The following is a 27740-nucleotide window of genomic DNA, read 5'->3' as shown; positions in this document are numbered from 1 at the left end:
CACATCACAAAGCACAACAGCGTCAAAGAGTCCAGCGTCCAAGGAGAAGGCACTTCTACCTCATCCTTACAGTTGTTTCTTCTAGGTCAGGATTGAGATGCAGTTTGCTACTCGTGCTCTATTAATTAATAACCCAGGTTCTCAACCTTGCACTTTTCAATAAACATTATTTAGAGAGAACTTTAAGAAGGAAGTTATGACAATCAGAGTAATACAACACTTCAAGGCAGGCAGGAATACTGGACACACCCCTTCCACTAGGTTGTAAAGGCATGTTATTGCTGACATAGTTTATACTGGGAGTAAACAGAATATCAGGGTTGGAAGGGACCTCAGGAGGTATCTAGTCCAACCCCCTGCTCAAAGCAGGACCAATCCCCAGATTTTTGCCCCAGATCCCTGCATGGCCCCCTCAAGGATTGAGATCACAACCCTAGGTTTAGCAGGCCAATGCTCAAACCACTGAGCTATCCCTCCCCGCATTTATCTGATAAACAGAAATGGTTTAAAGATGTGTTTTGGTCTTCTGTGCCCTCAAGCAGTATTAGTAGTTCATTCAATCATTTACAAAATTCAAAGCTACGTGAAAATTTGCTTCAACACATTTAGCCCAAGTTCAATACCCTGCCTCTGATAGTTGCCCTGATCTTCGGATTTAAAATTAAACAAAAAATAAATGAAATGCAGGTATACTCAATTGTACAATGCAGTAAGATCTGATCTTATCACCACTGTATTAGTTTAAACCCTGAAACATGAGATTTGATTAAATCTTTTCCTACCAAATACAATTATTAATTTACTTACTACAGGTCATAAAAATATTCAACTTTTAGAAAAACACCTGCACTGTTTAAATATATGACCTCTGTTACCACAAGTGCACCTCTTAAACAGGAAGTGCACTCAGCCACCTCTGCAGCGGGAACCAACCTACTATGAGTGGTGTACAGATGCTCTATGGCAGTGGTTCTCAACCAGAGGTATGTGTACCCCTGGGAGTAAGCAGAGGTCTTCTAGGGAGTACATCAACTCATCTAGATATTTGCGTAGCTTTACAACAGGATACATATAGTTCTTGTTCTTTGGATTTAACAGTTTTCTCTACCACCTGGATTTATTCCAATTATTGTTTTAAGGCACTTAGATAAAGTCCAAACATTAGAGATATGCTATAAAGCAAAAGGGAAAAAAGTTCACCTCAGGCCAAAAGAAGTGGAAAGATGTTGTAAAAACCTTTTTATACTGATTTTTAAAGACTAGATCACAACCTTAAGATGTAGCACTGTGCCAGGTAAAATCCCTCTGACCTGCATATCTCCTTCATATTTTGTTGGTGAGGTGACTCCTGGACATGCAAACCTTTTCTTCCCAATTCTGCAACCCTTTTGTTAAGGAACACTTCTTCACACCAAGAGCCCCAATGAAGAAAGAACCCCCAATTCTGTGCATTTGGGCTCCTTGAGTGAGCACTGTTCGTCAGCAATGATTGCAGAATTGGGATCTTTGCAGGATTAGGTAAAAAAAAACAAAAAACCACCACCAGATATTCAGGAGAAAGGACTCAATCCTGCAAGGTGGAATGGGACTTGAGCGTGATCAGCCCTTTACAGAATTGGGCATCAGATTAATCTTCATATTCAAACACAACTTCCAATAATGTCAGTGGGAATCAGAAGTAGTGAGAGGAGAATTAGACCCGTTAAACTGCAAAGCAGATGGATTTGGTCCCAATGGCTCTTCTAATATAAAAGGAAAAGGCTCAAATGCACAAATAAAATCTGTTTAGTAACTGAGAGCACAAATCTAACTTCATTCATATCTGAACCTACAAGTATGCTGAGGTAAAGATGCTGCCTTCAAAGTTAGCAAACAGAATTAGCGTACGTGTATATATTTGTCAGCATAATTGCTACCCAATCAATTATCTCAATCATTAATAACAAAGCCAGCAGTTTAGCAGTGTCTGTTCCCAGCATAGAGCTGATGGCCAGATTTTTATTTTTCCTTCATTCAAGCATCTTCCAGCATTTCTGTTTTGCTTTCATCAAGTATAAAGGGTGAATAGAAGTCTTTGTTCTTCATGTGTGCCTCCAGACCCTGAAAATATAGGAAAACAATATGCAATTAGGTTGTAAACACATCAGACTTGGTTAATGTTGTTATTTTTAGTGCATTTAGTACTGGGGAAGGGTGACTCACAGCCCAGGAGGCTAAAGATTTTCTGTCTAAAGAAACAAGTACAGACAAGCAGCCCCAGCTTCCCCTGCAATATGCTATAAAGCTGAACCCTGGGCTTCCACAGAGGTGCAAAGGGGCTTAGCCACCAAGTGCCCAGTAAAGTCAGTGGGAATGGCATAGCTCAACCCCCTTGCAACAGACCTCCCAGGGTGCATCTCCAAGAGGAACGAAGGTGTGTTCTTAATGCAGGTTAGTAAACACATCGTAACTAACTCCAGACAAAATCCTAGTAAAGACAAGGCATTTTGTAGTTAACATGTGTTAGAAGAAAGAGTTTAACCCTAGGCTCCCTCATAGTCTTTAGCTATGTCTACACAGCAGCTGAGCCAAGTAACTCTCAGCTGGGGCAGATGACACACATGTGATAGCTCTGAGTGAACTAGTGCGCTAAAAACATTAGTGTTGCCACAGCAGCATAGACGCATCTGCCTTTACCGCAACCTGTGAACATGGCGTAAAACTACAAACTGCTCTTGTCTTCACTAGGATTTTGCCTCAGATTAGTTGTCCTGCATGACCTAACATGAATTAAGAACACACTTTTTTCCCCCTTGTTAAGACAAGACCTAAGTGCTCACAAAAACCCTCTAGGAACTTGTCTACCCCTAAACACCACAGAGTAGCTACTACCTATGCTGACAGGAGGGCTTCTCCCAGTGGTGTAGGTAATCCTTCCTTCCACACCATGCCCTGGCTAGAAACACAGAAAGAAAGTCTCTCCTACATAATTCTGTAAGTAGTGAGGGGAAGAGACGACTCCTCCCACCCCCTCAGATACACACCAAAAAAATAAAAGTTGTCCTACAAAGACTATCGGTTTCAGGAGCAAGACTCTACAGATTCCTTCTGAAATCCTGTCTTTCAGAAAGGCAAAGCGTATACCAAGCAGTGTTGTTGCTAAGTATTATTTGCTCACTATGGGAGAGATACTTATCAGATGTAAATTGGTGTGCAGAATTACCCCATCTGAGGATTTGGCCCGATGAATTTATTAATCATCATATTTTGCACGTCCAGAAAGCTTTTAGTCAGAGGAGCTCAAAGCATTTATAAAATCTTGAAAAAGTCTCACAGCCCCAAGGGAGAGAGGTATTACAAATCTCACTTTATAGATGGGTAAAACTGAGACACATGGAGATTAGGGAGTCAACCAATGCCATGCAGTTAGTCAGTGGCACAGCCAGAAATGAGAAGCAAAATGAATCTCAGGCCGCTTGGTCTAACCATTACCCTATTTCCAAGCAACTGCAAGGTGAAGAAACCTATTGTTTCAACAGGACACGGACACGGACACGGACACACACACATCTGCAGAGACAATTATACTCACCTCTCCAAAATAAGACACTAATGGAGAAATCTCACACACAGCAGGAGGATCTTCAGTTCCTGATAAACTAAAGAATAAAACACAGGATTAATCGTTCTCTTTATATGTCTGTACAATGATAGCATCCTTGAGAGAGCTCTCCGAACAGAACAGGCTACCAAAAGGGCAAGAGATAGTTTACATCCAGAGATTAAGCCCAGGTCCCGTGACAGTTTGAACCTGGATTATGGGTAAATAGGAGGAGTTAATGTTTCCTAGCTACTTCAAATCAAAAGAACCAAATGCACGCAGATTTTGATGATGTGCTTTTCAATTCATGTTAACAGCTTCAAGTTCTGGGTTTACTGGACTATGAGATGATGGTTAAGTTTGTGTGAATTAAGTGTGAGAAAGGAAGCATCTGAAATGGGGATTGTTATATAGTAGCTGACAACCAGATGTTAGTACCCAACAGAACATAAACACTGGAATAATGAGAAGTACTGGGGGCCTTGTTCAGAACAGCTGGTGCAGATCGGGTAACTTACACCTCTGTGGTGCTGGCTAAGCCCTTAATGCCAAGAGAAGAATGACTGCAACAAAGGCAGTATTGCCACTAACGTTCTCTGTTCTGGGATTTCTATCTCGGGGGTCAGCTTTAAATCCTGCCAGAGCTCCACGAGTGTGTGGAGGTGAACTACTGACTCAGTACTCTCCTTGCCTGCCTTGGCCATGCCCCCTTTCCACACAGCATCCCTGACATTTGTGGATGCATGGGCCCCTACACAACCTTGGCATAACTCCGGTTGTGGCTACCCTGCTGCAACCTCAGCCCTCGGTGGATGTTCCGTCAGCAGACGCTTCTGCCAGAGTTTATCCCTATGGGTGTCTCGACCCCATTAAGGGGATCCGTACACTGGCTGCCCTGTGACCTGCAGCCAGAACACATTCCACCTCCCATGATTAAGGCTGCGTGTTTGTTACGGTGGTCTCAGAAGTCACGGATTCTATGACTTTCCACAACGTCCGTGAAATTCCACAGCTGTCGTGGCCAGCCACTTCTGGAGCCATCCCGCAGCCAGCCGCACTGTCGCTGCTGGAGTGGCCCCAGAGGCAGCCGCATCAGCCGCTGCTTGGTAGCCCCAGGCAGCTGGCCCGGGGGTCCCCCAGAGCAGTGGCCGATGGGACCAGACCCAGACCCACCCCGAGTGCAGTGGTGCCCCAAGCCTCCCCCCCTCCCACTCCAAGTACAGCAGGGCTGGTGCGGATAAGATTTAGTCAGGGGCATTTATAGTAAAAGTCAGACAGGTCACGGGCAGTGAATTTTTGTTTATTGCCTGTGACCCGTCCATGACTTTTACTTAAAATACCCATGACTAAATCTTAGCCTTACATACTGATCACTAATGCAGCAGGGGCAGTTATCAGTACTGATTTCCAGCAGCATGTTAACAAAAGGCCTGGTGAAGAACAAGAACCACACCACCACTGCAGGAAATTCTACCCCAAAAAGTAACAAATTCTATGCAACAGCCTAAAATGCCACAAACGAGCCCAGATTTGGTAGCGCCTGAGGGGGAAACAACAGAACATGTCACAGAGGGGCTCACTTGAGTTTCTCTCGTATCCTGCTGCCATTTTCATCCAGGAATCTGGCTCCAGCCTTCAGAGCCCAGCGGTAATGCTGAGAAAGGAGGGACCGCCGAGCTGTGGTCGGAGTGTCTGTGTTGGCTGTGTCGGCGTTTTTTAATGGGGAGAACTCCTCTTCCCTCAAAACTTCAAATGCAACAAAATTCCTATCAGAGAAGAGAAGGGGTCAGGAAAAAGAGAAAAAGCTTAATATTGGTCCTTTCTTGATGGTACAGGCACGTACCGATTTCACAGGGTGGGGGCTTACCCTAGGGAGCATTGATGTAGCATTGCCCCAGCCGAACGAAGCCAGGCGGGGAGTGAGTGAATACAAGGGTTGTGGGATGGGAGCACAGGAGTAAAGGAGAACGTAATGGCAGTTTGGACAGGAAATTTGTTGTGAAGAGAGCAGGTGACAGTTCTACAGAGCCCCCAGGCAGAAGGCCTGGGGGGAGAGAGACCTTCAGGGTGCAGCAGCCTGCTGGCTGGGAAGCCCCAGCTAGAAGGGTGATAAGGGACCGTGAGCCCAGGGGGTGGGTCACAAGCAGGGGGAACTGAGCGGCAGCAGTAAGGCCGGAAGCTAGGCTGGGTAAGCCCTGCTATGCTGCACATGAAAATCTGTTACAAACAAACAGGTCCAGCTGAACTCTGAGCCCGGTTTTTCTAAATCAAGAACCTGTCATAGTAAATTAGTTTCTTTCTTTAGGAGGGGTCTGGGGTCAGAAACGCTAGTCCTGGTTACGAACAAGCCTCCTGCACAATACAGTCAAGAAGCATATTAAGTTTGTGTCTACACAGCTGTGGAAGGAACCTCCCAGCCCGGGATGGGGATCATGCTAGTGTTCTAAGAACAGCTGTGTAGACAGCGCTTTGATGTTGTGTCTCAGCCTGGAGGTTAGGCACTAAAGCCTACCCCTGCCCTAGCATTCAGAGTCCAAGCTCCAGTCTGAGCTGTCTGCACAGTTGTCTAGCCCACGCCTTGCTAGCTGAGTCTATTGAGCCAGGCTGGGAGGCTCGCTGCCATGGGCTGTGCAGACATATCCTACAAAGAGCCAGGGCTGTCCTTAGCCATAGGCAGAACAGGCAGCCACCTAGGGCACCACTAGGTCTGGGGGCACCGCTCTGCCAGGAACCCGGACAGAGGGGAAGCAGTAGAGCATGTAAGAGCAGGGCTGCTGGGTCCTAGAGAGAACCGAATACTGCACAGTCTGAGGGAAGGGATTGGCTGCTGGGATCTCTGGGAAGGGGTTGGGGAAAGAACTCACCTGTAGGGTCACCAGATGTCCTGATTTTATAGGGACAGTCCTGATTTTTGGGTCTTTTTCTTATATAGGATCCTATTCACCCCCACCCCCATCCCGATTTTTCACATTTGCTGTCTGGTCACCCTAGATGCAGGTAATTAGTACCTATATAAGACAGAGCCCCAAATATCAGGACTGGCCCTATAAAATCAGGACATCTGGATCTGGTCACCCTAGCTGGGGAGCACATCTCTCCCCCAGGCTGGCAGTGATTCATCTCATCCGGGGGGAGCTGCACAGGGCAGGATGAGCTGCTGTGGCTCCATGGGTGCCCCGTCCCTGAGATCAGATGCTGTGCTAACTTCACCATGGCCCGTCGGGCCGGCAGTGGCACCCATTGGCTTGTGATCAGACCTGAGGGTTTGCTGCTGCTGCTGCTGCCACTCTGCACCCCAAGAGATGGATTTTGGGGTCCTGCAGTTTTCCACCTATCTCCTCTATTGCAGCTGTTGGACCAGCAGGCTGGGGGATGAGCCAAGCATGAAAGCAGTACTGCATTGCCATTTAGATTGTCATTTAACAAATTTGTTTGCCAAAAATGCTTGCTAACAATCCTGAATTCAATTTCAATATTATTTTTTTTAAATCAATATCTTAGCCAAAAACAGAAAATTAAGTTGTTGACAATTATTTGTCACAAGTTTGGTTTGGGGAAGGGAGTGGACTAGTTTTCATTAGAGAAACAAAAAACGTTGACTGACTTTCCTATAGCCCTGTTACCGCTAAATAGAGCCTTCCAACAACTGTAATATGCTCATCTCCGTACTAATGTATAGAATAGGGGTCAGCAACCTACGGCACATGTGCCAAAGGTGGCATGCGAGCTGATTTTTGATGGCATGAGGCAGTGGGTTGAGCGGCTCAGCCTGCCACTGCTCTGGGGTTCCGGCTGCTGCCCCATTGCCACTCGGGGTCCTGACCACCAGCCCCACTCAGCACCCACTGCTGGCCTCGGGACCCCCAAGGAACCCCAGGATGGCAGCGGGCTGAGCAGGCCAGTGGCTGAGACCCCGGCTGAGCCATTCAAACCGCTGTCGGCCTGGGGTTCCATTCACTCAGCTGGTAGTGGGCTGAGCAGGACTAAATTCAATGAAATAGGAAAACAAGAGCAACTAATGACAAAGTCAAGAATCTAGAGCAGTGGTCCCCACCATGGTGGTGGATGAGCATCTGCCGAAATGCCGCTGAAATGCCGCAGTGACAAGCGGTGTCATCCAGAGGCGTCGCCGCCGAATTTCGGCGGCATTTCGGCAGATGCTCGTCCGCCAGCCAGTACGCAGGTGCACTGAGAGGCCCCTGCGGGCGCCATGGCACCCACCAGCACCGCGTTGGGGACCTCTTACCTAGAGAGCCTCCTGAAGCACAGCGATCATTTTTATTTAAATGGACTTGAACTGTGTGAAGAATTGAGTACACTGTCATCAATGTTGCCACATGCAAAATCGATGATGGACGTTGTACAGTTTACTCAAAGCAGCAAATTTGTTGACATATATCCTAATGTGTACATTGCCACTCGTATTCTACTGACAATTCCTGCAACAGCAGCATCAGGAGAACGGAATTTCTCAAAACTAAAGCTCATTAAAAACTATCTCCGCTCTACAAGGAGTCAGGAACACTTGATTGGTCTTGCTATTCTTGCACTTTGTCTTTGTCATATGATGACATTACTACTGATTTTGCAGCCAAAAAAGCCAGAAAGATTGTTTTTAATTAAAAACAAATCCTTGTTTCAATATCTCTGCACAGAAATTTCCAAAAAAATGTCGACAAATTTAAAAAATTATATTATTTGCATCATTCTGTCAAATCAGATTTTTTTTCTATAGTGCTACTTCTTTAGTGCTAGTCCATCAGCATTACAATGTGCTTAATTAAGTTAAACTGGTTTTAATCACATCATTTTTTAATAATGCATGTGGCAAGTTTTCCAATAGTGTAAGCTTATGTTTGTGTTGCTAAGAGCAAGACAGGAACAGGGGCACCAGTTTAATAATCCCGCCTAGGGCACCATAAATCCTAAGGACGGCCCTGCAAAGAGCTGTGTTTCAATAATGGGAAATGCAAACAGAATCTCCCCAAAGCAACACCTACATATTTTTGCATTTCAAATGTGAAAGGCATCTGTCAGTGCATTGTGCCACAGTTAAAAACCATTGCTTATAATGAGTCCTTTTGAAGCTTGAAACTCAGATCTGTTTTTGTAGCAGAATTATTTTGCCACCGTGGTACACTGGTTTATTTTTGTTGAGTTGCTCAGTAGGGCTTGTTTGTGTCAGCAGCCCCTTCAGGGATACTTGTTTATTAAAAAATAACCTTCCCAAAAACCACAGGATTTCCCCAGACTGTGCAAGCAGCTGTACGGTGCAAACAGCTGGATCAAACTTCGGCAAGCTCAATCCTAAATTAAATCCCTTTAATAGAAATTGATTTTAAAATCTAAAAACAAGAAGCCACCACACTCAGGCCGAGGTTCCTTTGTATTTATATTTCAACCTGGAGTGAATCTCAGTGGCTTAAGCATTAGCCTCCAGAACCCAGGATTATAAATTCAATCCTTGAGGGGGCCATTTAGGGAACTGGGGTAAAAATCTGTCTGGGGATTGGTCCTGCTTTGAGCAGGGGGTTGGACTAGATGACCCCTTGAGGTCCCTTCCAACCCTGATAGTCTATGATTTAGGGCTGAATTCTAGACCCAGGAAAACAGAGCTTAGAATAAGAATGATTGTAGATCCTTGAACTATTAAGTGCAACTCCCTTTCCCCCCAGATTAATGCTACATTAAGACTGATTTTTTACATGCATTAAAAAGACAGGCAACATGTATTGTTCCAACAGCAATTGTAACTTGGCCATACAATCCTTAAATAACATGTGGTACAGCTGTATATGGTGCTAATTGAACACTTAATATGGGCTTAATATGTATGTAAAATGTAACCGAGTCACAGTTGCCATAGGGACTGCAATTCTAGATGGCCTGACTTCTGGGGGCTTACAACCTCGTGGCTGAGAATTTAGCAAATGTAGGCTTTGCATGGGATTTCCTTGTTTCACATATGGGCAAAGGCCCACGCCACTAGATACCAACCAGTGGAGCGGGCAGTCATTCATCTGCAGACATTCAAAGCAGAGTTCACAGGTGCTGGGGCTATGCACTCCAGAACACAGCATGCCCTACAGGGCATGTGAAATATGAAGCTGGTAGTGCCTGGGCCATCACAGTATCGGAAGACCCCAGCAGATGCAGCAGTCTTTTTGCCAGCCTCCCCATTGCTAATTTCAAAGTCCACGCTACCCATAAAGGCCTGCTGCAACCCACAGTCAAAGAGAATACGGAGAAAGAAAAGATTGACGTCTGCCACTAACTTAGAGAACTGGAACACATCAAACACAAACTTCTCCAGCTTTATCCCATTTGGCTTTAGCGGCTTTACCAGATTTCCCTCCTCGTCGATGTAGGGCACCTTCTTTATGGCTACATGTTGCTTCAGCTGGGGCTCAAATTTCCTGCCAGGGTGAAAGATGAGGAGAACCAGGTTCATTTACTTCATACCCAAAACACAGGCAGGGGAAATCTCAGGTCTCAGAAGCAGACCTCGTATTACTACTATTAGCCGTACTCAGTGCCATTCATTCCAAAGCTCTTTACAAACAGATAGATAAATTGTGCCTACGGATCACTTCAATGATTACAGAAATGCAGCCACCTCTGTGGGGAAACGTGGCAGCCGTTCTGTGCCACCAACCACACAACCCGCGCAGGGCAGGAAGCGAAGAAGAATTCTGTGTCCAATTGAAACTGCTGAAAGAATTTTTAAAAAAGAACTGCCAGAGCTGGAATTTGACCAGGAACCTTAATTCCACTGGCTCTTTAGTGATCTCAGGCCAAAGCTAAAGCCCCTTACTCAGACAAACCTACCGCTGAACTCCATAAAAGATCTGCCCGACTCCAGACCGAACAGAAACTAAAAAAAGCTCACTGGATTTGTCTCCACCTATTAAACCACCTTAGTGTTGCACCTCACCCAAGGAGAGGGGCCCTCTGGCAGCGTAGTGTCCCCGGAACTGTGCTGGGCCAAGAGAAGAGTGCCCCTTAGTGAATCGCCAACATCACTCTTTGGGGCACCCAGGGGTTCCTTGGACACCTCCCTCCTCAACTCTAGGGGCAACAGTCACTCTTTCCAGAGCCCAGTAATTTTGCTCCATCCCTTAACTTTATGATGCAACCATTGGAACCCATGGGTGCGACTCCTTAATCTGCCAGTGGGCACTGCTGGGCTGTGCGGCTCTCTCCCTCCCTGTCTAGCCCCAAACATGCATATTCCCTGTCGGCCCAGGTAGAGTCACTTTCTTAAGAAGATGAAGTAACCACAGTGATTCCATCAACAAGCAAAGGCTCTCTGCTCAGGGTGTGATATTAAACTAATCAGGCAGTTATTCTGCTTAGGTTCAGGAACTCCAGGCTACAGGAATGCCCAGATCTGACAGGCAATCAGAGAGCACAAATTCGCAATAACAATCAGCAGAGAGAGGGGGAAATTAAACCAACCGGCCACCAAGTTTAAATAAGAGCTGGACTGAACTGTACATGATGTGAAGAAACTTGTCCTGCTGGAGAGTGGTGGGCTGGAATTCCCTGGAAGCAGGGAGAACACACTCAGCCAACGAAACACAAGATCATTGGAATTAACTCCCATTGCTGGATCGTACTCAGTGGGTAGGAAATGGTTCAAAGCAGACGGACAGCTGCTTTCTCTGAATTACCTCTCTCCTGGGCATCGCAAACAACAGCTCCAACCCCCTATAGCAATGCGCCTGGAAGCCAAGGTTCCCATGCTCTATTGATGAAGGTTTGCTCCCCTGCATCTTACTAAGAGAGCTTCTTCATCCATGTATGAGCCCTCACCCCTCTCCCCCAGCACCAGGATTAAAAAAATCCTTCCCCTCGAAGATGACTGACATGACCGGACTCCTTAATCAGCCAACACTGCAGCTGAGCTCAGCAGAGCTCTGGCTCCCCTCACTGGGGACTCAGTGAGCTGGCTCTGCAGCGCATCCCTGCCAGAGCTGCTATGGGAAATGAGATCACAGCCCCACTTGCGGCTGGCTTCCGAACAATGGGCGGAAACTTCAACCAGAGCAGAGTCAGAGACAGACTCAGGGCTTGGCTATACTTGAAAACTTGCACTGGTGTCACTGACTTGATCTGGAACTGATTCAGTTACACCAGAGCAAATCTCTAAGGTAAGTGCACTTGACCGGGTTTAAGCTGCAATTACCCCCGTTTAGCATAATTCAGTAATTACCAGATTGACCTGAGCTTTTGCACTGTTGTAACTAAGGTGATTTCGTTACACCAGTGAGTGCAACTTGTGAGTAGAAGAAGGTGCTGGGGACTTAAGAGGATGCACCTGTTTTCCGCAGAAGGGGGCTGGGAGGAGATTATCCCATAACAGAAGCCTAGAAACCACAGCAGGCAGGATAGTTTGTCACGGATATTTTCAGTCTGAAAAGTGACCTGGCAGGTGCAGTGGAACTTACTGTGCCACTGTCTCAAGGAAGCCGAGCGTGAAGAAGTGATTGCAGATATTGCCGGCACTGTACATCAGCCGCCCATCAGGACTCCGCATCTGTGCGGTCTCTAGGCTGATCTCGCTGTATTCCACCACCTGATAGACCCCATCCACACGGCACACTACCCCGACAGGCTCTGTGGGATAGGCCTTCTCCACCACCTGCAGCCACAAGACAGAGGCTATGGGGAGCAGCCAGGAGGCAGGGATTCCATTGGCATTGCTGGGTGCTAGCGAGAAAACGCGCAGTGAGGTTCTGCTAAATGCTGATCTTCAGATGCCATAGCAGCACAACAAAGGGGACATTGCCATGTGCACCGGGCATGATTGGTGGTGCATTTTGCCCTCATGAATCTGGCTTATTAATGACAGTATTCAACCAGTTTACGAGCCAAAGCATTTGGAAGAAAATGCAATGTTCAGCAAGAACAGAGTGTTCTCAGGCACATTTTTTCTATCAAGGGCCTTTCATTTGACCCAACATGAAATACAAAATATTTCTAGTCACTTCCTTTAAGATCTTTATCTATGTTAACACTTAATTGCATACTACACAAATCTCTCTCAATAAGTGTCAAGGGCCTGCTGCTGTATCGTCACAAAAACATGCTAGCTTTCTCCATCTAATTCCCCACTAAGGGAGCACCTAGTCTGGTGTATTTGTAAAAGACACCCCAGTGTACATAAGCCCCTGGTCTCTAGGTCTCTGAAGGAAGAGCAGGGGGTTAGAAAAGAAACAATTTCAGTTTGTAATTTCCTGTGCAATTTGATGAAGCCCATAAAATAATCTAAACCTGATTGCCATGGTACCTTGTTCAAGGGGCACAGGGCTTTATATTAGCACCTACAATGGTACAAACTGGATGCAAGATTCACCACTAGTGCAGCTCTCCCTGCGGGATCATGATGGAAGCTGCATGGACAGGTGTCACCTGAACTCTGCTGAGCCGTGGTACACACCCCAGAGCCTTGACACACACAAACAGGCACGCTGGGGGAGTGGTCCAATGTCAGCATCACCTCACCTTAGCACCACAGTCTGCCCCTTTAGACACGCAGAAGCCGATGAAGACGGGATCGGCCATTTTGACGAGGATATTGTCCACACAGTACACATGGATATACTGGATACCGCGCCGCTCCATGTCATCCAAGATCTTGTTGTCCACTAGAGCACGATATAAGCCTCCGTTGCCATCTGAAATACAAAAGAAAGAGGGGGCCCATTTCCTTAACCACTCAAACCACACGTTGACTGAATGCAGACTCCACATGCCCTGAACAATCTATAACATGGAGGGTTTCTCCAGTGATTAAAGCACAGGACTGGGAGTCAGCTCAGATGCATTTTACTTCTGGCTTTGCCCTGGACAAACTGTGTGACCGTGGGCAAGTCAGTTCACTATAGTGCGTCAGTTTCCCCATCTGTAAAATGGGGATAGTGACGCTGACCTATGCTACAAGAGGGGCTTCGGAGCTTTGTTCACTGACATTTGTAAAGTGTGTCGAGACCTTTGGAGGGCAGGTGCCACAGAAGAATTAAACAGAGGTGGAGAAATGACAGACACACTTGTCTTCCAAAGCTTCAGAGTCATCCACAGTTAAAATACAGCTTTAAAAAAAAAATTCAGTGTGGTTTTGGCCTACTACCTTTTAACAGCAGTTTTAAAGAACAGCCGGATTTTCCCTTTAACTGTGTTGTTTTTTGTACGAGGCACCTTGAACACTTTGCAACATACACATAAAGTGGATCATCCTCACTTGGCTACAGCCTTTACAACACTCCAAAGACCTCCCAGGGAAGGTAGCGCTACACTCGGCATTGGAGGAGATACCCCTGCAGCAATACAGGCTTGGCACATCACTTCCCCAGATTTGCTGCTTCTTTTAATCACGCACAAGCTGGGCGCAGAGGCCACTGTTTTTTAAGGTGATAGTTAGACTTTGCCAGAAAAGAGAGATGTTTCCCTACTTCCTCTAGAGAGATTCCCAGCCACGTGATCACTCCCCAGCCTGGCAGCATTTCTCTCTGGGGTTTGCAGGCAAATCGATAGCACTGACTGGAGCCCAGCATAGCATAGGCAGGGGGTGGCCCAGCAGCCCGTAAGGAGCTCTGCTGATGGACTTCAGTTCTGGCATGCAGCACTTATTATAATCCTGCCCCCTCCTCCATTCTCATCCCACACACATACAGCTCTGCCAGTGCACCTCAGCCCTGCCTTGCACCAGTCCCTGCTCTTCCAGTCCGGTCAATATTCCCAGACTGGGCTAAAGGTTCTGCGATGTGGGCGAACACCCAGCACAGTGAGATCATCACGCTCTTTGTCATTCAATGACTGTTCACCGCATGCATTTATCTGAACTCCCAGGGTCAAGTGAATTAGGAGCATTAATATACTTGGCAGCAGGGAGTCCCCTGTGTGCCCAAGAGAGGGGCTGAATTTCAACACACGCTCCCCCTGTGACTATCACGTGCTAACTGCAGGGTACCTGGTGCCATGGCAACTTTCCCCTTCTGTTCCAAGATGGCTTTCCCATCGAACGTTACAGCTGGCAGCATCCTCTGCTCAAACATGATCACATTGTTCTTATCCAAGTTAAAGTAATCGTGTTCTACGAAGAACGTCTCTGTTGGCCCCAGTGTAAACTCGCTTGTCATGATGTACCTACAGGAGAACAGAACAGTCAGGATGAAATGCAGTTAATACACACGCACAGCAAGACATACCCTTACAGAAAAATCCTATAGACCAGGGGCGGCCAACCAGAGCCTGAGAAGGAGCCAGAATTTACCAATGTCTGTTGTCAACGAGCCACAGTAATACATCAGCAGCCTCTCATCAGCTCTCCCTTTCCCCAGAACCTTCCACCCGCCAGCAGCCCCACCGATCAGCGCCTCCCCCTCCTTCCCTGCACCTCCTGATCAGCTGTTCTGTGGTGTGCAGGAGGCTGGGGGCGGGTGGGGAGGAGTGAGGGCACGGCAGGCTCAGGGGAGGGAGCGGAAAGGGGTGGAGTAGGGGAAGGGCCTGCAGCAGTGCCAGGGGGTGAGCAGTGAGTCCCGCACCCCCAGCACATTGGATAGTTGGCGCCTGTAGCTCCAGCCCCGGAGTTGGTGCCTATACAAGGAGCCTCATATTAACTTCTGAAGAGCCGCATGTGGCTCCGGTGCCCACCCCTGGCCACCCCTGCTATAGACCAAACTTAATAAAGATGTAATCTATAGGGACTTTAAATAACCTGCAGCATTTCATAAAGAATGATCTCTCTGCTACTGATCTTAAACTTCTACAAAGGGGTTCCATTTCTGGTCAATTCTATAGGATCTCTACAAGGAATAGTATAGGCCTGAATTTATACTTTGACCATAATTAAACATGTCCCTGTCCAAAAATGAGTTGGACTCCCATGCGTTAGAGGGTCAGTTAGCAACCGAGGTAAGGGACCAAAACAACCTCTTTGCCTTATCAAACGGACATCATGAAAGGGAAGAAGAAGGGTTCAAAGTGGGTTTTGACCTGTGCCAGGTCTTATGGGCCAGTGCTGAATTTTCAGTAGATTGAATCAAAGCTTTCCAGTGCCTCTTTTCTGCCAGAGAAATACAGCAATATTTTCCAGCCTCACAGCTGTGTGTGGGTTCCCACAACCCAGTTTCTTTATTCCTCTCTCGCCTTCTTTCTCCTCCCCCTCCCTTATCTTCCCCTCCCTTTAATTTTCTTTTCTTCCTTAATACAAGGATGTTGAGTGCTCATTTTCCTCAGTTCCCCCCTAAGCAGCTCTGCAACTCCCATTACTATAAGCCTGCAGGGAGTCTCCTTCCTGCATAGCAGACCAGCCACCCCAGCACCGGTCTCCCTGACGTCCATGTGTACATGGGGCTTACTTCTCCCTGCCTGCACAATAAACTGGCCTCCGGGTTTGGTGCGCTGCATTTTCCAACTATTTGCTTCATAATGAACAGAGCATCAGGCAAACGCCAAATGTCATCAACTTAGATTTGACATTCTAAAAATAACGGGCCGGATTTCCAGAGGTGCTAGAGCCGCAAGCACTCACAGATCCAGTCAGATACACGCAGTGCGAGATAGACTTCCATTAATATGGCATTAGCTCTACAGCAGAGCAACCTACAGCACCATGGTATTTAGGCAACTACTTGAAAGCGGCACCTGGATTACGGCTCAGGGATGTTTTTGTGCCTCTGCTTTGCCTGTGACCAGGCAGGGAGGTGACATTGACAAGAACCCTGCTTTTATTTTAAGGACAAAGAGCTAGCAATAACTTGTTCCAATAATTGCACAGGCAGTGCTCTCTCTCTTTCCCTCCCCCACCCGCCCACCCACCAACACAATTATCTTTTTGCATGTTGCACATTTAGATTGTTTTGAAACCTTGAGGTTTTGGAAAAAGGAAATAAGCCAGTGGCAGTCATGGGATCATGAGTCCAGCTGTAAATAAACCACCTTTAAAGTAGGTGGCATTTCAAGGCTCCCATCCTTGGCAGTGTCCTATTTCGGGCTGCTCTTTTCACGTTTGTGCAACAACTAGCTCGGGTCACCCCAAACTGGGAGCTACCGTATTGCCACTCAGCTTCAGCCAGAGTGAGCTTTGCTGCTGCAAAGCTCCATGTCTCCTGCCCAACACAGCAGTGCGTCTGTCTTGCCAGCAACCCTCCAGGACTCTGCCAGTTCAAACTGGCCTTGCGGTAACAATCAGTGAACCCCAATTCCAGAGTTCCCTAGATATGTCCTTCTGCAGCGGTCAGTCCCTCTCACCGGACACTCACAGAAGTTTGCTACCTCCGAAAGGAGAGGGCACAAATGAGCTGGTTAGCTGAAGACCCGCACTTCACTAAAACAGGGCTGAGATGGTTTTGTGATAAAACAAGAATGAAGTTTAGTACTAACAACAGCCATAGGTGCAAGTGATTTCAAGTAGGAGTGAAAGAGATACGAACGGTGACAGGCCAAACATGCTTTCTACAGACTAAAACTTAACTTCAGCAAGTTACAAGCTTTGTTAAGCAGGATTTTCGCATATAGTTAGTTCCCAGAGACCCCAATCTCATTGGCTGAAGGATCCACCTCTCTCAGATTTCAAGTGCTCTGGCCTCGAGTTTCTCAGGTGATGGATACCCAAATGGTGTTCTGTTCCTGCTGTACCACATATACTCAATGTCATGCTACCTACCATGGGATGGTACATGTCGTGTTGTATTTCCTGCCGGCAAGCTGCTCCAGTTTGCGGATTCTTTCTGCCTGGATCTGATACAGGGTCTTACCACTGGGCAGCCCCACGCTGTACATCCCCTTGGGATAGGCCACGCCCAGGCGGGTCCCTTGCCCTCCAGCCAGGAGCAGCACCGCCACTTTGCTCTGTGAGATCTGGTGGAAACCTGCTTGGGATAGAAGCCCCACGAGAGAAAACAAGGGGAAGGAAATGGACGGATCAGCAAACAAAAAGAACGAGTGCTCCAGGCACCTCTGTGGGTGTACAGGAGCACAGTGCTGTACAGACAAGAATTCAGCTTCCCCATCTCCATGTGATAGGGATGGACCTTCTCCCCACTTTTAGGTCAGGATATTGAGGCACAGAGAAGTTAAGCAAGTTCTCAAAGGTTACGTGTAACACCACACCCCTTGGTGGGTCGCCAACAAGAATTGAACCTTTGACGTCCTGATCTTAAAGCATGAGCCTCTAGTTAGTGCTGACATTTGTACAAGTGTGGTAAAGCGCTTTTCTTCCTGGCGTACCATCTGCAAGTTACCACAAATGGGCAACACCCAATATGAATCAAATGCAAGGTGCCCCCTTGTGGCAAACACTGAAATCTGCAGGGGAAAGGGATACAGCCCAGTGAATTGCTGTGTTCTGTCAGCTCTGCAAAGTTACAAAGAGTAACATCTTGCTTTTGACGCCAACACACAGCGAACAGACACACTGAATAAGGAGCCATTTCTTTTCCTGACCACTTTTAAACCTGAAGAAAAGCAACCCGCTCTCCAAATTCGCGATCAGAAGGAACAGGCCAGTGGCGGTCTTGCCATTATCTCACAACACAAAGCAAAGATTCAGCTTCCAACAGTAAAAGCAATGGACAAAACCCCTCACTGGTGTCAGTGGTGTTACTGTACATGAAAGATGCACTAGGCCCATTGGCTATGAGTTTGCTGCCAGTTCTTTGTCCATGGTTAGAAGGCTCAGCTTCACCATGGTGATATATTCAGGCAGAGGGGGGGTATTATCACTTCCAAAATAGCTGGTAATGCCAAAACAGTAGCACTTTAGAAAGCTAATTACACAACACTGTAATTGCATACCATGGTGTCACTGTTCAGCACACTGCACTTAAAGGGACACCACCCCAAGGGTGAGAAGACACATCTCGGCACACAGATCACTTTTCCAGACTGCAATTAAGCAAACACTTTACAACAACCCATATGAAGGTCCAATCACGTTGAGCATTTACGCAAAGTTAAACTCCGAATGGGACAGTCCTGAAGTTAAAAGAAAACCCATTTCCCCACTGGAGCAGAAAATGGGAATGACGGGGCCTTTTTACAATGCTCAGTAGGCCCCCAAATGCATTTGCTCCCCCTCTTACGGATCCCTCCTTGCTGCTACCCACTTTCATCTTCTCTCAGCTTCTTCCTTCAAGGCCGCTCTCTGAGCAGTTCTCTCCCTCACTTCCACTAAGCCACAGTGAACCACTTCCCAGATTTCGAGGCTGGAAGGGACGTGGTGCTCATACAGTCTGGGGAACACAGGCCACAGGATTTTGCTGAATTAATTCCTGTTTGAACTACAGCTTATCTTTTAGGAAAAGGGTCCATCTTGGTTTAAAAATTGCCAGTGATGGAGAATCCACCACAACCCTTGGTAAGTTATTCCAGTGGTTATTTATCCTCACTTGACTTTCACCAGGCAAGTGCCTCAGTTTGCCAATGTGTAAAAAGGAGTTTCCAACCTGAGCGGAGGTGGGTGTATAAGAATTCATTGATGCTGACAGAGCCCGACATAAATGCAAAGAAATGCTCAGGTCTAAAAATGAAAGGTGCTTATTCTGTTCTCACCTGGCCTGCCCTCTGTCTTTCACACGCACGTCTCCCATCCGCCCACTGCGTGCTGAGATATTGCTAGCTGTGCTCTGTATAACAGCACGCGAGGCTAAGCTCAGCAAATCAAAGGCTAGACCCAACTGAAAGAACAGATGAGCTATGTAAATAAGGTTCCTGCTTTGGGGATTTTTAGCTCTGAGTGCAGGAGAACCGTGCATGTGCTCATTCTCCACTAACCTCCTCTAGAACTGGACTCTCTTTTACTTCTGTTTCTTATGTCCCTCTCAGAAAGGAAGGGATGTGATATTGACTAGTGCAAAACTCTAGACACAAGCTGACCAGCTTTAATTGCTGGCAAAACTCATGAAATACTGTGTGGCCACTGTGATGCTGGCAGACCAGGTGCCAGCTCATGCCAAAGCCCCAGGCCAATTTACTTGTGTATTAGGATAGATTAAAGTGGTTATTAATTGCACAGAATGTACTTGGTGTTTAAACTTCATGAAGGCTGCTACATGCATTGATCTCACTTATCTGTATCCTGTTCTAATGTAATTGCAAACATTTACATTTCGTATACCTCTGTAACTAAATAACCCATCAAATGAGAAAGACGACTTGTGTGATGCAGATGAAGAACTTTAGCAGAAAAGTGCTAAATCTGTGCACATTTGAAGGCAAATGATCAGTGTGTGTGATGACCAGAAATCTAAGACTCCTCTCTGGCCACCAATCAAAGAGCGAGCCCACCTGGATGGTGATCCTGTCAGCTTGTTTTCTGTGAGAAGAAGCTATAAGCACGGATTCAGGGAAAGATCCTGTATCTCTGGACTGTTTAGACCCTTACAGAGGTGGGTATCGGACGCAAAGCAGAGAATCTGGGTACCCTGGAAAAATCTTTGGGAAACCAGTAATTTATTACATCTCTCCCAGCCTTTGGGATTATAAACTGTGACTCACCTGTACATACATTTTACCTGCTTTAACCTCTCAATAACTCTCATTTCTTTTTCTTAGCTAATAAACTTACAGTTAGTTTTCTACGAAATTGGCTGCCAGCAACGTCTTTGGTGGGAGATCTAGAATACAGCTCTACCTGGGTGAGTGACTGGTCTCTTGGGACTGGGAATAACTTGGAATATTTTCAATTTTTGGTATAAGTGACCATGTGTCACTGAGTGCAATTTGTTGAGGTGACAAGAAAGACGGGAGACTGCCTGTGCCTGCATGATAACACTGTTCTAGTGATCCAGGAGTTCACATTTGGTACTGGCATGGTGAAATCTAATTATAAAACAACCCACCAGTTTGGGGTGTCCGCCCTGCTTTTGACAGTCTGTTCTGAGGCAGGCGCTCATGGTCATGAGCCACTTCAGACAGCATAACAATCAACACTGGACTCTGCTAAGCACAGTTCTAGCAGCAAGCTGACCAGGTTCAACTGCAGGCAAAAATCACAGACTCCTGTGTGGCCACGTGGGTTGGTGTGATGGCTTAAAATTGGACAAAGAGGTCAGCATTGAAAACAGAGTCTGTGGGGGAAGGGAAATCATTGCAGGCCTGGTTTACACTCAGTTTTTGTACCAATTTTACTATTTTGGTAGCTAACCAAAATAATTAATTGCTACAAGCCCTTGTGTGGATGCAGTTATACCCATATAAAAATGCCTTACCGCAGTACAATTTTTCTCCCTTCCCTTACAGGAAAAAACTATACTGGTATAAGTACCTTTATACCAGATTAGCTACATCCACGCTGGGGGATGGGTGTGTGTGTATCACTTAATTATACCAGTACAGTTAAAGCACCACAATTTGTGCATGTAGACAAGGCCTTGCAATGCTGGTGCAGCGATGATCAGAAAGGCAAAGGCCCTACGTCAGCCAGTTCATTGAGTTTTGCCTATCACTCTTCTGCAGAGAACAAGATAAAGCATAAGGCTTAATTACAGCAAGACAAACAAATGGTGCATGGTAAGCAAGCAGAGAGCACCCTCAGTCACTAACATTTGCCACACTGTCTGTTAGCACTCTTGTGTTTAAGAACTTGGCTGGATTTGTCAGCCTAATTATCTGCAAACAAATTAAAAAACAATAGCAGATGGACTCAGACTTGGAGCCTCAATGCAAGGGTAAGATGGGCTTCAAATGTCAGTGCCAAAACGCTAAAGGGATGTCCGTGCAATGACTGAACAAATGCCATAAAACAGCAGTGTAAGAAACTCTCGCAGGTATAGCTTAACAGGGACGTTAAATAAAATGGACGTATATTTATCAAATATAGGTAGAAAACTCTCTGTGCACATCTAACGGGCTCTCGACATGGTTTTCCTCTGGCAGCGATTACTCTTTTTGATGTGAGCGAGCATCTGGCACAAATGGTGGCACAGCTTGCTGCATGGGTCTAGCTTAACGATACCAGAGTGAGAAGAGTAACGAAGGGAACAGCGTATCTCCTTCCACTTGGGAGCTGGCATCAAACCAGGCCAGTTCAGTGAGCATTTGAGGAGGCGAAGAGCTGCATCTGGAGCGTTCCACCCCTGTTCCCACAGTGCCCTGGACTGAACATCAGCTAATCAAAACCTTTAGCAAAACTGAGCTGCACCTTCGCACACCCGGGCAGGGTTATTGTATGCAAGAGGGTTCCTAAGATAGCATCTCCAAGCAGAGAAGCAGCACATTTAGCCCCAGCGGCTGGTTCAATTCCAACTCAAGTATTTACATTTTGCCTTCACAAATTCCTTCCGTCATTGATCAATATTGTTTCCTTATGTGCCCCCATCTTATCCATCTCTTGTCTTATACTCAGACTGTCAGCTCCTTGGGGCAGAGACCATCTTGTTCTGGGTCTGTACAGCGCCTGGCACAATGGGGCCCTGCTTCATGACTAGGGCTCCCGGGCACGACAGTAATACCCATAAATAACAACCATATTCTTCACTCCTCTCCTAGAAATGCAGCAAATGGTGTTGTTGACACAGAATGGACAGTGGATGAGAAGCTGGATATGAGTCAGCAGTGTGCCCTTGTTGCCAAGAAGGCGAACGGCATATTGGGCTGCATTAGTAGGAGCATTGCCAGCAGACTGAGAGAAGTGATTATTTTCCTCTGTTAGGCACTGGTGAGGCCACACCTGGAGTATTGCGTCCAGTTTTGGGTCCCCTCACTACAGAAGGGATGTGGACAAATTGGAGAGAGTCCAGCAGATGGCAACAAAAATGATCGGGGACTGGAGCACATGCCTTACGAGGAGAGGCTGAGGGAACTTGGGTTATTTAGTCTGCAGAAGAGAAGAGTGGGGGGATTTGATAGCAGCCTTCAACTACCTGAAGTGGGGTTCCAAAGAGGATGGATTTAGACTCTTCTCAGTGGTGGCAGATGACAGAACAAGGAGCAATGGTCTCAAATTGCAATGTGGGAGGTCTAGGTTGGATATTAGGAAACACTATTTCACTAGGAGGGTTATGCAGCACTGGAATGGGTTACCTAGGGAGGTGGTGGAATCTCCTTCCTTAGAAGTTTTTAAGGCCCTGCTTGACAAAGCCTTGGTTGGGATGATTTAGTTGGTGTTGGTCCTGCTTTGAGCAGGGGGTTGGACTAGATACCTCCTGAGGTCTCTTCCAACCCTGATCTTCTATGATTCTATGAATCGGATGGCTGCATTCTAAGGGTACTGAAGCAGCACAGGGCTTTATCCTGCTCCCCCTGAATTCACTGGAAGTTTTGCCATTGATCTCAGTAGGCGCAGGTCCTGTTCTTTGCATCGGCTCCCCACTGAAAGCAGAATCCAGATCTATATGGGCCCGTGGCCAATATTTAAGAAGGTAATGTTTGGGCTTACCGTGCATTGGGGGGCCAAGTGCTTCAGGGGACGTGGGGTCCAGGGTGCCCTGGGGGGCAAGTGGGGGCCTGGCACCAGCAGCAGGGAGCAACCCGGCTCCAGCCCGCCCCTGCTCTGTCCCCTCCCCACCCCATTCCATCTCTTCCTCCAAGCCCCTGCCCCTCCTCTTTCTAGCTTCCGCCCCCTCCCCCGAGTGACGCTGGGAGCTGGCAGGGCAGGGGGAAGCAGGGCGGGCTGGGGCTGGGTGTGAAGGTTCAGTCACAAAGACACCCTTGGGACTGTCACCGGACGTGCTGAATTTACCCCTGAGCCCATTTTCCCTGCCAGCTTGGGACTCCAGAACCCTGTCCTGGACCTCCTGTCCCCCTGAAGCATGGGGTCCCCCAAAGCACAGGGCCTGGGGTGGATGCCCCAGTCTGTCCTATGCTTAGACCCATTCTGGGCACCACCAAAAATTATATACAGTTGACCCCTATGTTGGTGACCCCTAGTTCTTGTGTTATGAGAAGGAGTAAATAACATCTCCTTATTTATGTTCTCCACACCAGTCATCATTTTATAGACCTCAGTCATATCCCCCCTTAATCATCTCTTTTCCAAGCTGAAAAGTCCCAGTCTTATTAATCTCTCCTCATACTGCAGCCGTTCCATCCCCTTCATCACTTTTGTTGCCTTTTTCTGTACCTTTTTTTTTTTAAAGATGGGGTGACCACATCTGCACGCAGTATTCAAGATGTGGGCGTACCATGGATTTATATAGAAGCAATATATTTCCTGTCTTATTTTCTACCCTTTCCTAATGATGCCCACCTTCTGTTAGGGAGATATTTCACCTTCCCCTCTGCAAAAGGGGTGTGGAAGGTGTCAGTGACTGGGCCCCTGTGCAGAAAACCCAGTGGAGTAACCAGGCCCAGAGGGAGGGGGAGAAAAGACCCAAGTCCAGCAGCATCGGCCCCAACAGGGTAAGAAGTAGCAGAGCTCTGGGTATGCGGCTGAGCCTAGGGAAATGGGTAAGACCAGTACTGGGTTTGCCATGGCACCAGGCCCACGCTGCAAAGGGGCCCTGACCCGACCCCCTCTTCTCTGCCCCCCGCCCACCGCTCTGGCTCCTGCTGCAGGGCAGGCTCCACCAGCAGCCAAGCTCCTCCCTCCCCTGCCGCTGAACAGCTGTTTGCCGATGTGAGGGAGGGGGAGGAGCGGGGCCACAACACGTTCACACCACTCAGTGGAGGAGGCAGAGATGAGGTGCGGCAGGGCCTTGGGGAAGGGGGTGGAATTGGGGCATACCCCCTCCAGATCCCTGCTGTGAGCTGCTCAGAGCAGGGGGCTGGGAGCACCCCCACAACCCTAGCCCTGACTCCTGCACTCTCCTCACACACCCCCACAACCTCAGCCCTGATTCTTGCACCCCCCCATCCACACCCCCACCCCTCGCACCAAACAGGAGCTGCTGCACGCACACCCCCACATTCCCACCTGCACTCCTTCCACCAAACAGGAACTGCCCCAGGTAAGCGCTCCACCTCCCAACCTCCTGCCCCAACCCTGAGCCCCCTCCTGCATCCTAACTCCTGGCCAGACCCCACACCTCCAGCCTCAGCCCGCTCCTGCACCCTAACTCCCTCCCAGACCCTGCACCCCCAGCCCGCTTCCACACCCTAAGCCCTGGCCAGACCCTGCACCCCAACTTTTTTCACATTTTTTTTGTTTATAAAGCGCTCTCATCCAAAGCACTTTACAATAGTTAGCTAATGGTACAAACACTATTTGGAAAGATCATTAAGTGGCCTGCCGAGACCCCCAGCGATTTTCAAGTGTTCTGTGGAAAAATAAGTTAGACTACAAGAACAATCAAGGTACCTCACTTTATTTTCATTTACTTGCTATTACTTATAGGAGGAAGAGGAAGAAAAAAAGAATGAAAAACGGGGGCTGGGGGAGATAGGAGAGAAGGTTCTTTTTCTTGGCTGGGTCCCAAGGAGGGGCCCCAAAAATGAAGCTGAGCACAGGGCTGGGGGGCCCCCACTAGCTCTAAATCCACCACCGGCTGTCACATCACCTGGTCTGGGGATACTGTGTTGACTGATCCCCACAGTCTCCAACCTTCCTGGGCAGTACAACAGACACGGCCCTGCCCATTAGCTTCTCTCCACTCCCTAGCCCACCACCACTTGCTTCTCCCTCCCCTTAAGACTTAGTCCTCTCACTTTTAAAAATGATCTCTTTGTTCACACCTTCAGCTGGCACCTTGCAGGGTCGGGGCCCAGGCCATCAGCTGCCAGGAGACAGGGTATCAGCCATTCTCTGTGCAGACAGCGTCACACCTGCCTAGGGCTCTGCAATAATCACACCCCCTTATCCCACCACTGAGATACTTAAGAAATGCATAGGGGAAACTGAGGCACCCACACAGTATTCAGAGAAAACATTAAAAACATCCCCACTTCATCACACTGGAGGAGGGGCAGCTAAGTGCAGACCGAGACTAAGAGAATGGGCTAGAACCAGGGAGAAGGTAGGTATCTGCCCTACGTGGGCAGGGGGGATCTTGTTTACCCCCTCCCCAGCCCTGCTGTGCTTGCACTTTACCCCAGCCCCTCCCGTGCTCCAGCAACCAACCCTAGCTCCCGGCCCGCTGTGCTTTTGCCCCTGGCCCCTGCCTCGTTCCAGCTGGGGACCAATCCTCCTCACTGTGTCCCACTGTGCTCATCTTGCCCCTGGCCCCTGCCTTGTTCCAGCTGGCGACCAATCCTCCCCCCCACACACACCATGCCTCCCTGTCACGGGGGATAAAAATCAATGATTCTTTTTTAAAAAAAAGATTTAATTTAATTTAAATCGGATTTTTTTTGATAAAATAGGTTTTTTCCTCAAAAAGTATCTATAGATTGAGCTATAATGTATCTTCATTAAAACTAAGATATCTCATCATAGAACAGGGATTATAAATTCTCATTCTACAGTATGAGACAATATATTCATGTGATGTTTAGGAAAAGTTTTGTAAATGGGTTCCAATAGTTCATGGATTAGGGACACAATCTCATGGGGCTCCAGGGGTTTCTGTATAGATTATTTAGGTTAATCTTTCTATCTACCCAATGGGCCTCAGTGCTCAGTCTAGAAGATACCATCAGAGATGCTTAGTTTTGCAGAACTCAAACTGTGGATTTGTGTCTCCACAGATAATATGTTTGCTAACAGCAAAAATGTTTATATTTATTTATGTATTTAAATAGAGGTGAGAAATAAGACCTCAACCCTATTATCCCTCTGCAAATTTGTGTACACAGTCAATCCCTTACCTCTGTCTAAAAGTGCAAAGTTTCAAAAAGTTCAATGAATAGAAAATGGTTGGGGGTGGAATAGATCTGGACCAGGAGAAGTCTGGAGATAACTGTGAGAAGCAAGGACATATGCTTTTTTGTTAAAATACAATATGTTTGCTGTTAAAGAAAAAAATCCAGAATACTTAATGTTATTTTAGTTAAATAAAACAATGTAAATGTCTGTCTGGTGATGTTCTCCTCCTAATACAGCCTGGCAAGAAAATCCTCCGAATATTAATAATTAATCTGTTGAATTGGCGATAGTTCACCTCTCAGTGACTTCATAAACACCTGCTTCAATTACCTTTGGTAAATGAAATAACCAAACAATCATTCACTTTCTGATATAGCTGTAAAACCAACCTGAAAAGTTTTCAAAATAGATCACTTTAAAAGTGCATAGTGTGTACCTTCTAACAACGAACCCTACATATCTAGCTGAGTTGTGAAGAATATGGATTAACCTTATAACAACCACCAAGGCTGCACTTTTCTATAGCAAGCCATGATTAAATCGAGTCTTCCTGACTAGTGATTTAAATCATGATTTAAACCAAATCCGCCCTGTGCTCTTGGCCCCTTCATTCCCCAGGGGGCTCACAAAAAGTTAACCCGGCCCTGGGTAAGACATGGGGATAGGGGGCTGAGGAAGCAGGGCCCCGGGGAGGGGGGCCGAGGCGACCCGGCCCCTGCAAAGCCCGCCCAGCTCCCGGCAGCGGGACTGCAGCCCCGGGGCCCCGCTCGCTCACCCACCTTCCGCTTCCCATCGTGCCAGCGTGGCCGGCTCGCTGCGGCTGACGCTGCCCAGGAACTCGGCCGGGACGGGCTCCATCCTGCGGCCCGAGCGCTCCGGGGGCCCCCGCTCCGCCGCGCGAGCCTCCGCCGCCCGCCGGCAGTGCGCGCCCAGCTCCTCCGCCGGCAGCAGCGCCAGGGCCGCCAGCAGCGCGGCGCGCTCGGCCGGGGCCAGCTCGGCCCAGAAGCGCAGCAGGTGGGACTGGCCGGCCCGCGCCAGCCGCGCTCGGGTCTCCTCCGGCGGCGCCATGCGCGGCTCGGGACGCGCCCCGGGAGCCGGCTGCAGCGCTGCGCCTCGCCGGCGCTGGGAGCCCGCTGAGCGGGGCCGCTGCTTCCTGAGCCGGGCGGGGCGGGGCGGGGCCGAGCAGAGCTGGGGCCGCCTGCGGGAGATGGGGGCAGGCCCGGGGCAGACGCACTGTCAGAGCGGGGCGGGGGGGTGTGAAAGTTACCGAGGATGGGGCGAGAGAGGCAGACAGAGGTGACGTTCTCTGGCTGCCTGGTGCAGCTCAGCGCTCCCTCCCCGGCTGTGCTGGTCAAGCGATTCTCAACCACCTTACCCAACAACTGTCCCCCTTTCAGGAGTCTGATTTCTCCTGCAGATCCCCAAGTTTCACCTCCCTTCAAAACTCCTTGCTTACAAACTCAGACGTAAAAATAC

At 47.9% G+C, this 27740-nt stretch overlaps 1 protein-coding gene across 1 annotated transcript; it reads right to left on the bottom strand.

Moving 5' to 3' along the window:
- Positions 1-408: 408 nt before the first annotated feature.
- On the bottom strand, positions 409-27332 carry UAP1L1 (UDP-N-acetylglucosamine pyrophosphorylase 1 like 1). Its single transcript, XM_030535799.1, has 9 exons — positions 27044-27332; positions 17250-17454; positions 14553-14728; positions 13088-13260; positions 12031-12224; positions 9856-9996; positions 5161-5346; positions 3572-3638; positions 409-2100 (listed from the first exon to the last, which is right to left on the bottom strand). Exons 1-9 carry the CDS (start codon positions 27330-27332, stop codon positions 2014-2016), a joined length of 1518 nt encoding a protein of 505 aa, XP_030391659.1. The 3' UTR covers positions 409-2013.
- Positions 27333-27740: the final 408 nt, after the last annotated feature.

The sequence above is a fragment of the Gopherus evgoodei genome, chromosome 16 (assembly GCF_007399415.2).
Source record: "Gopherus evgoodei ecotype Sinaloan lineage chromosome 16, rGopEvg1_v1.p, whole genome shotgun sequence".
Taxonomy (NCBI): domain Eukaryota; kingdom Metazoa; phylum Chordata; order Testudines; family Testudinidae; genus Gopherus; species Gopherus evgoodei.
This window is presented reverse-complemented; position numbering and strand designations above follow the sequence as displayed.

Coding starts and splice junctions, on each gene's coding strand:
- UAP1L1 (XM_030535799.1), bottom strand. CDS start 27,332: ATGGCGCCGCCGGAGGAGACCCGAGCGCGGCTGGCGCGGGCCGGCCAG. Junction 12,225..13,087: donor GGGCAGACTGTGGTGCTAAG/GTGAGGTGATGC, acceptor TTGTGGCTGCAG/GTGGTGGAGAAGGCCTATCC. Junction 2,101..3,571: donor TAGTGTCTTATTTTGGAGAG/GTGAGTATAATT, acceptor CTATATTTTCAG/GGTCTGGAGGCACACATGAA.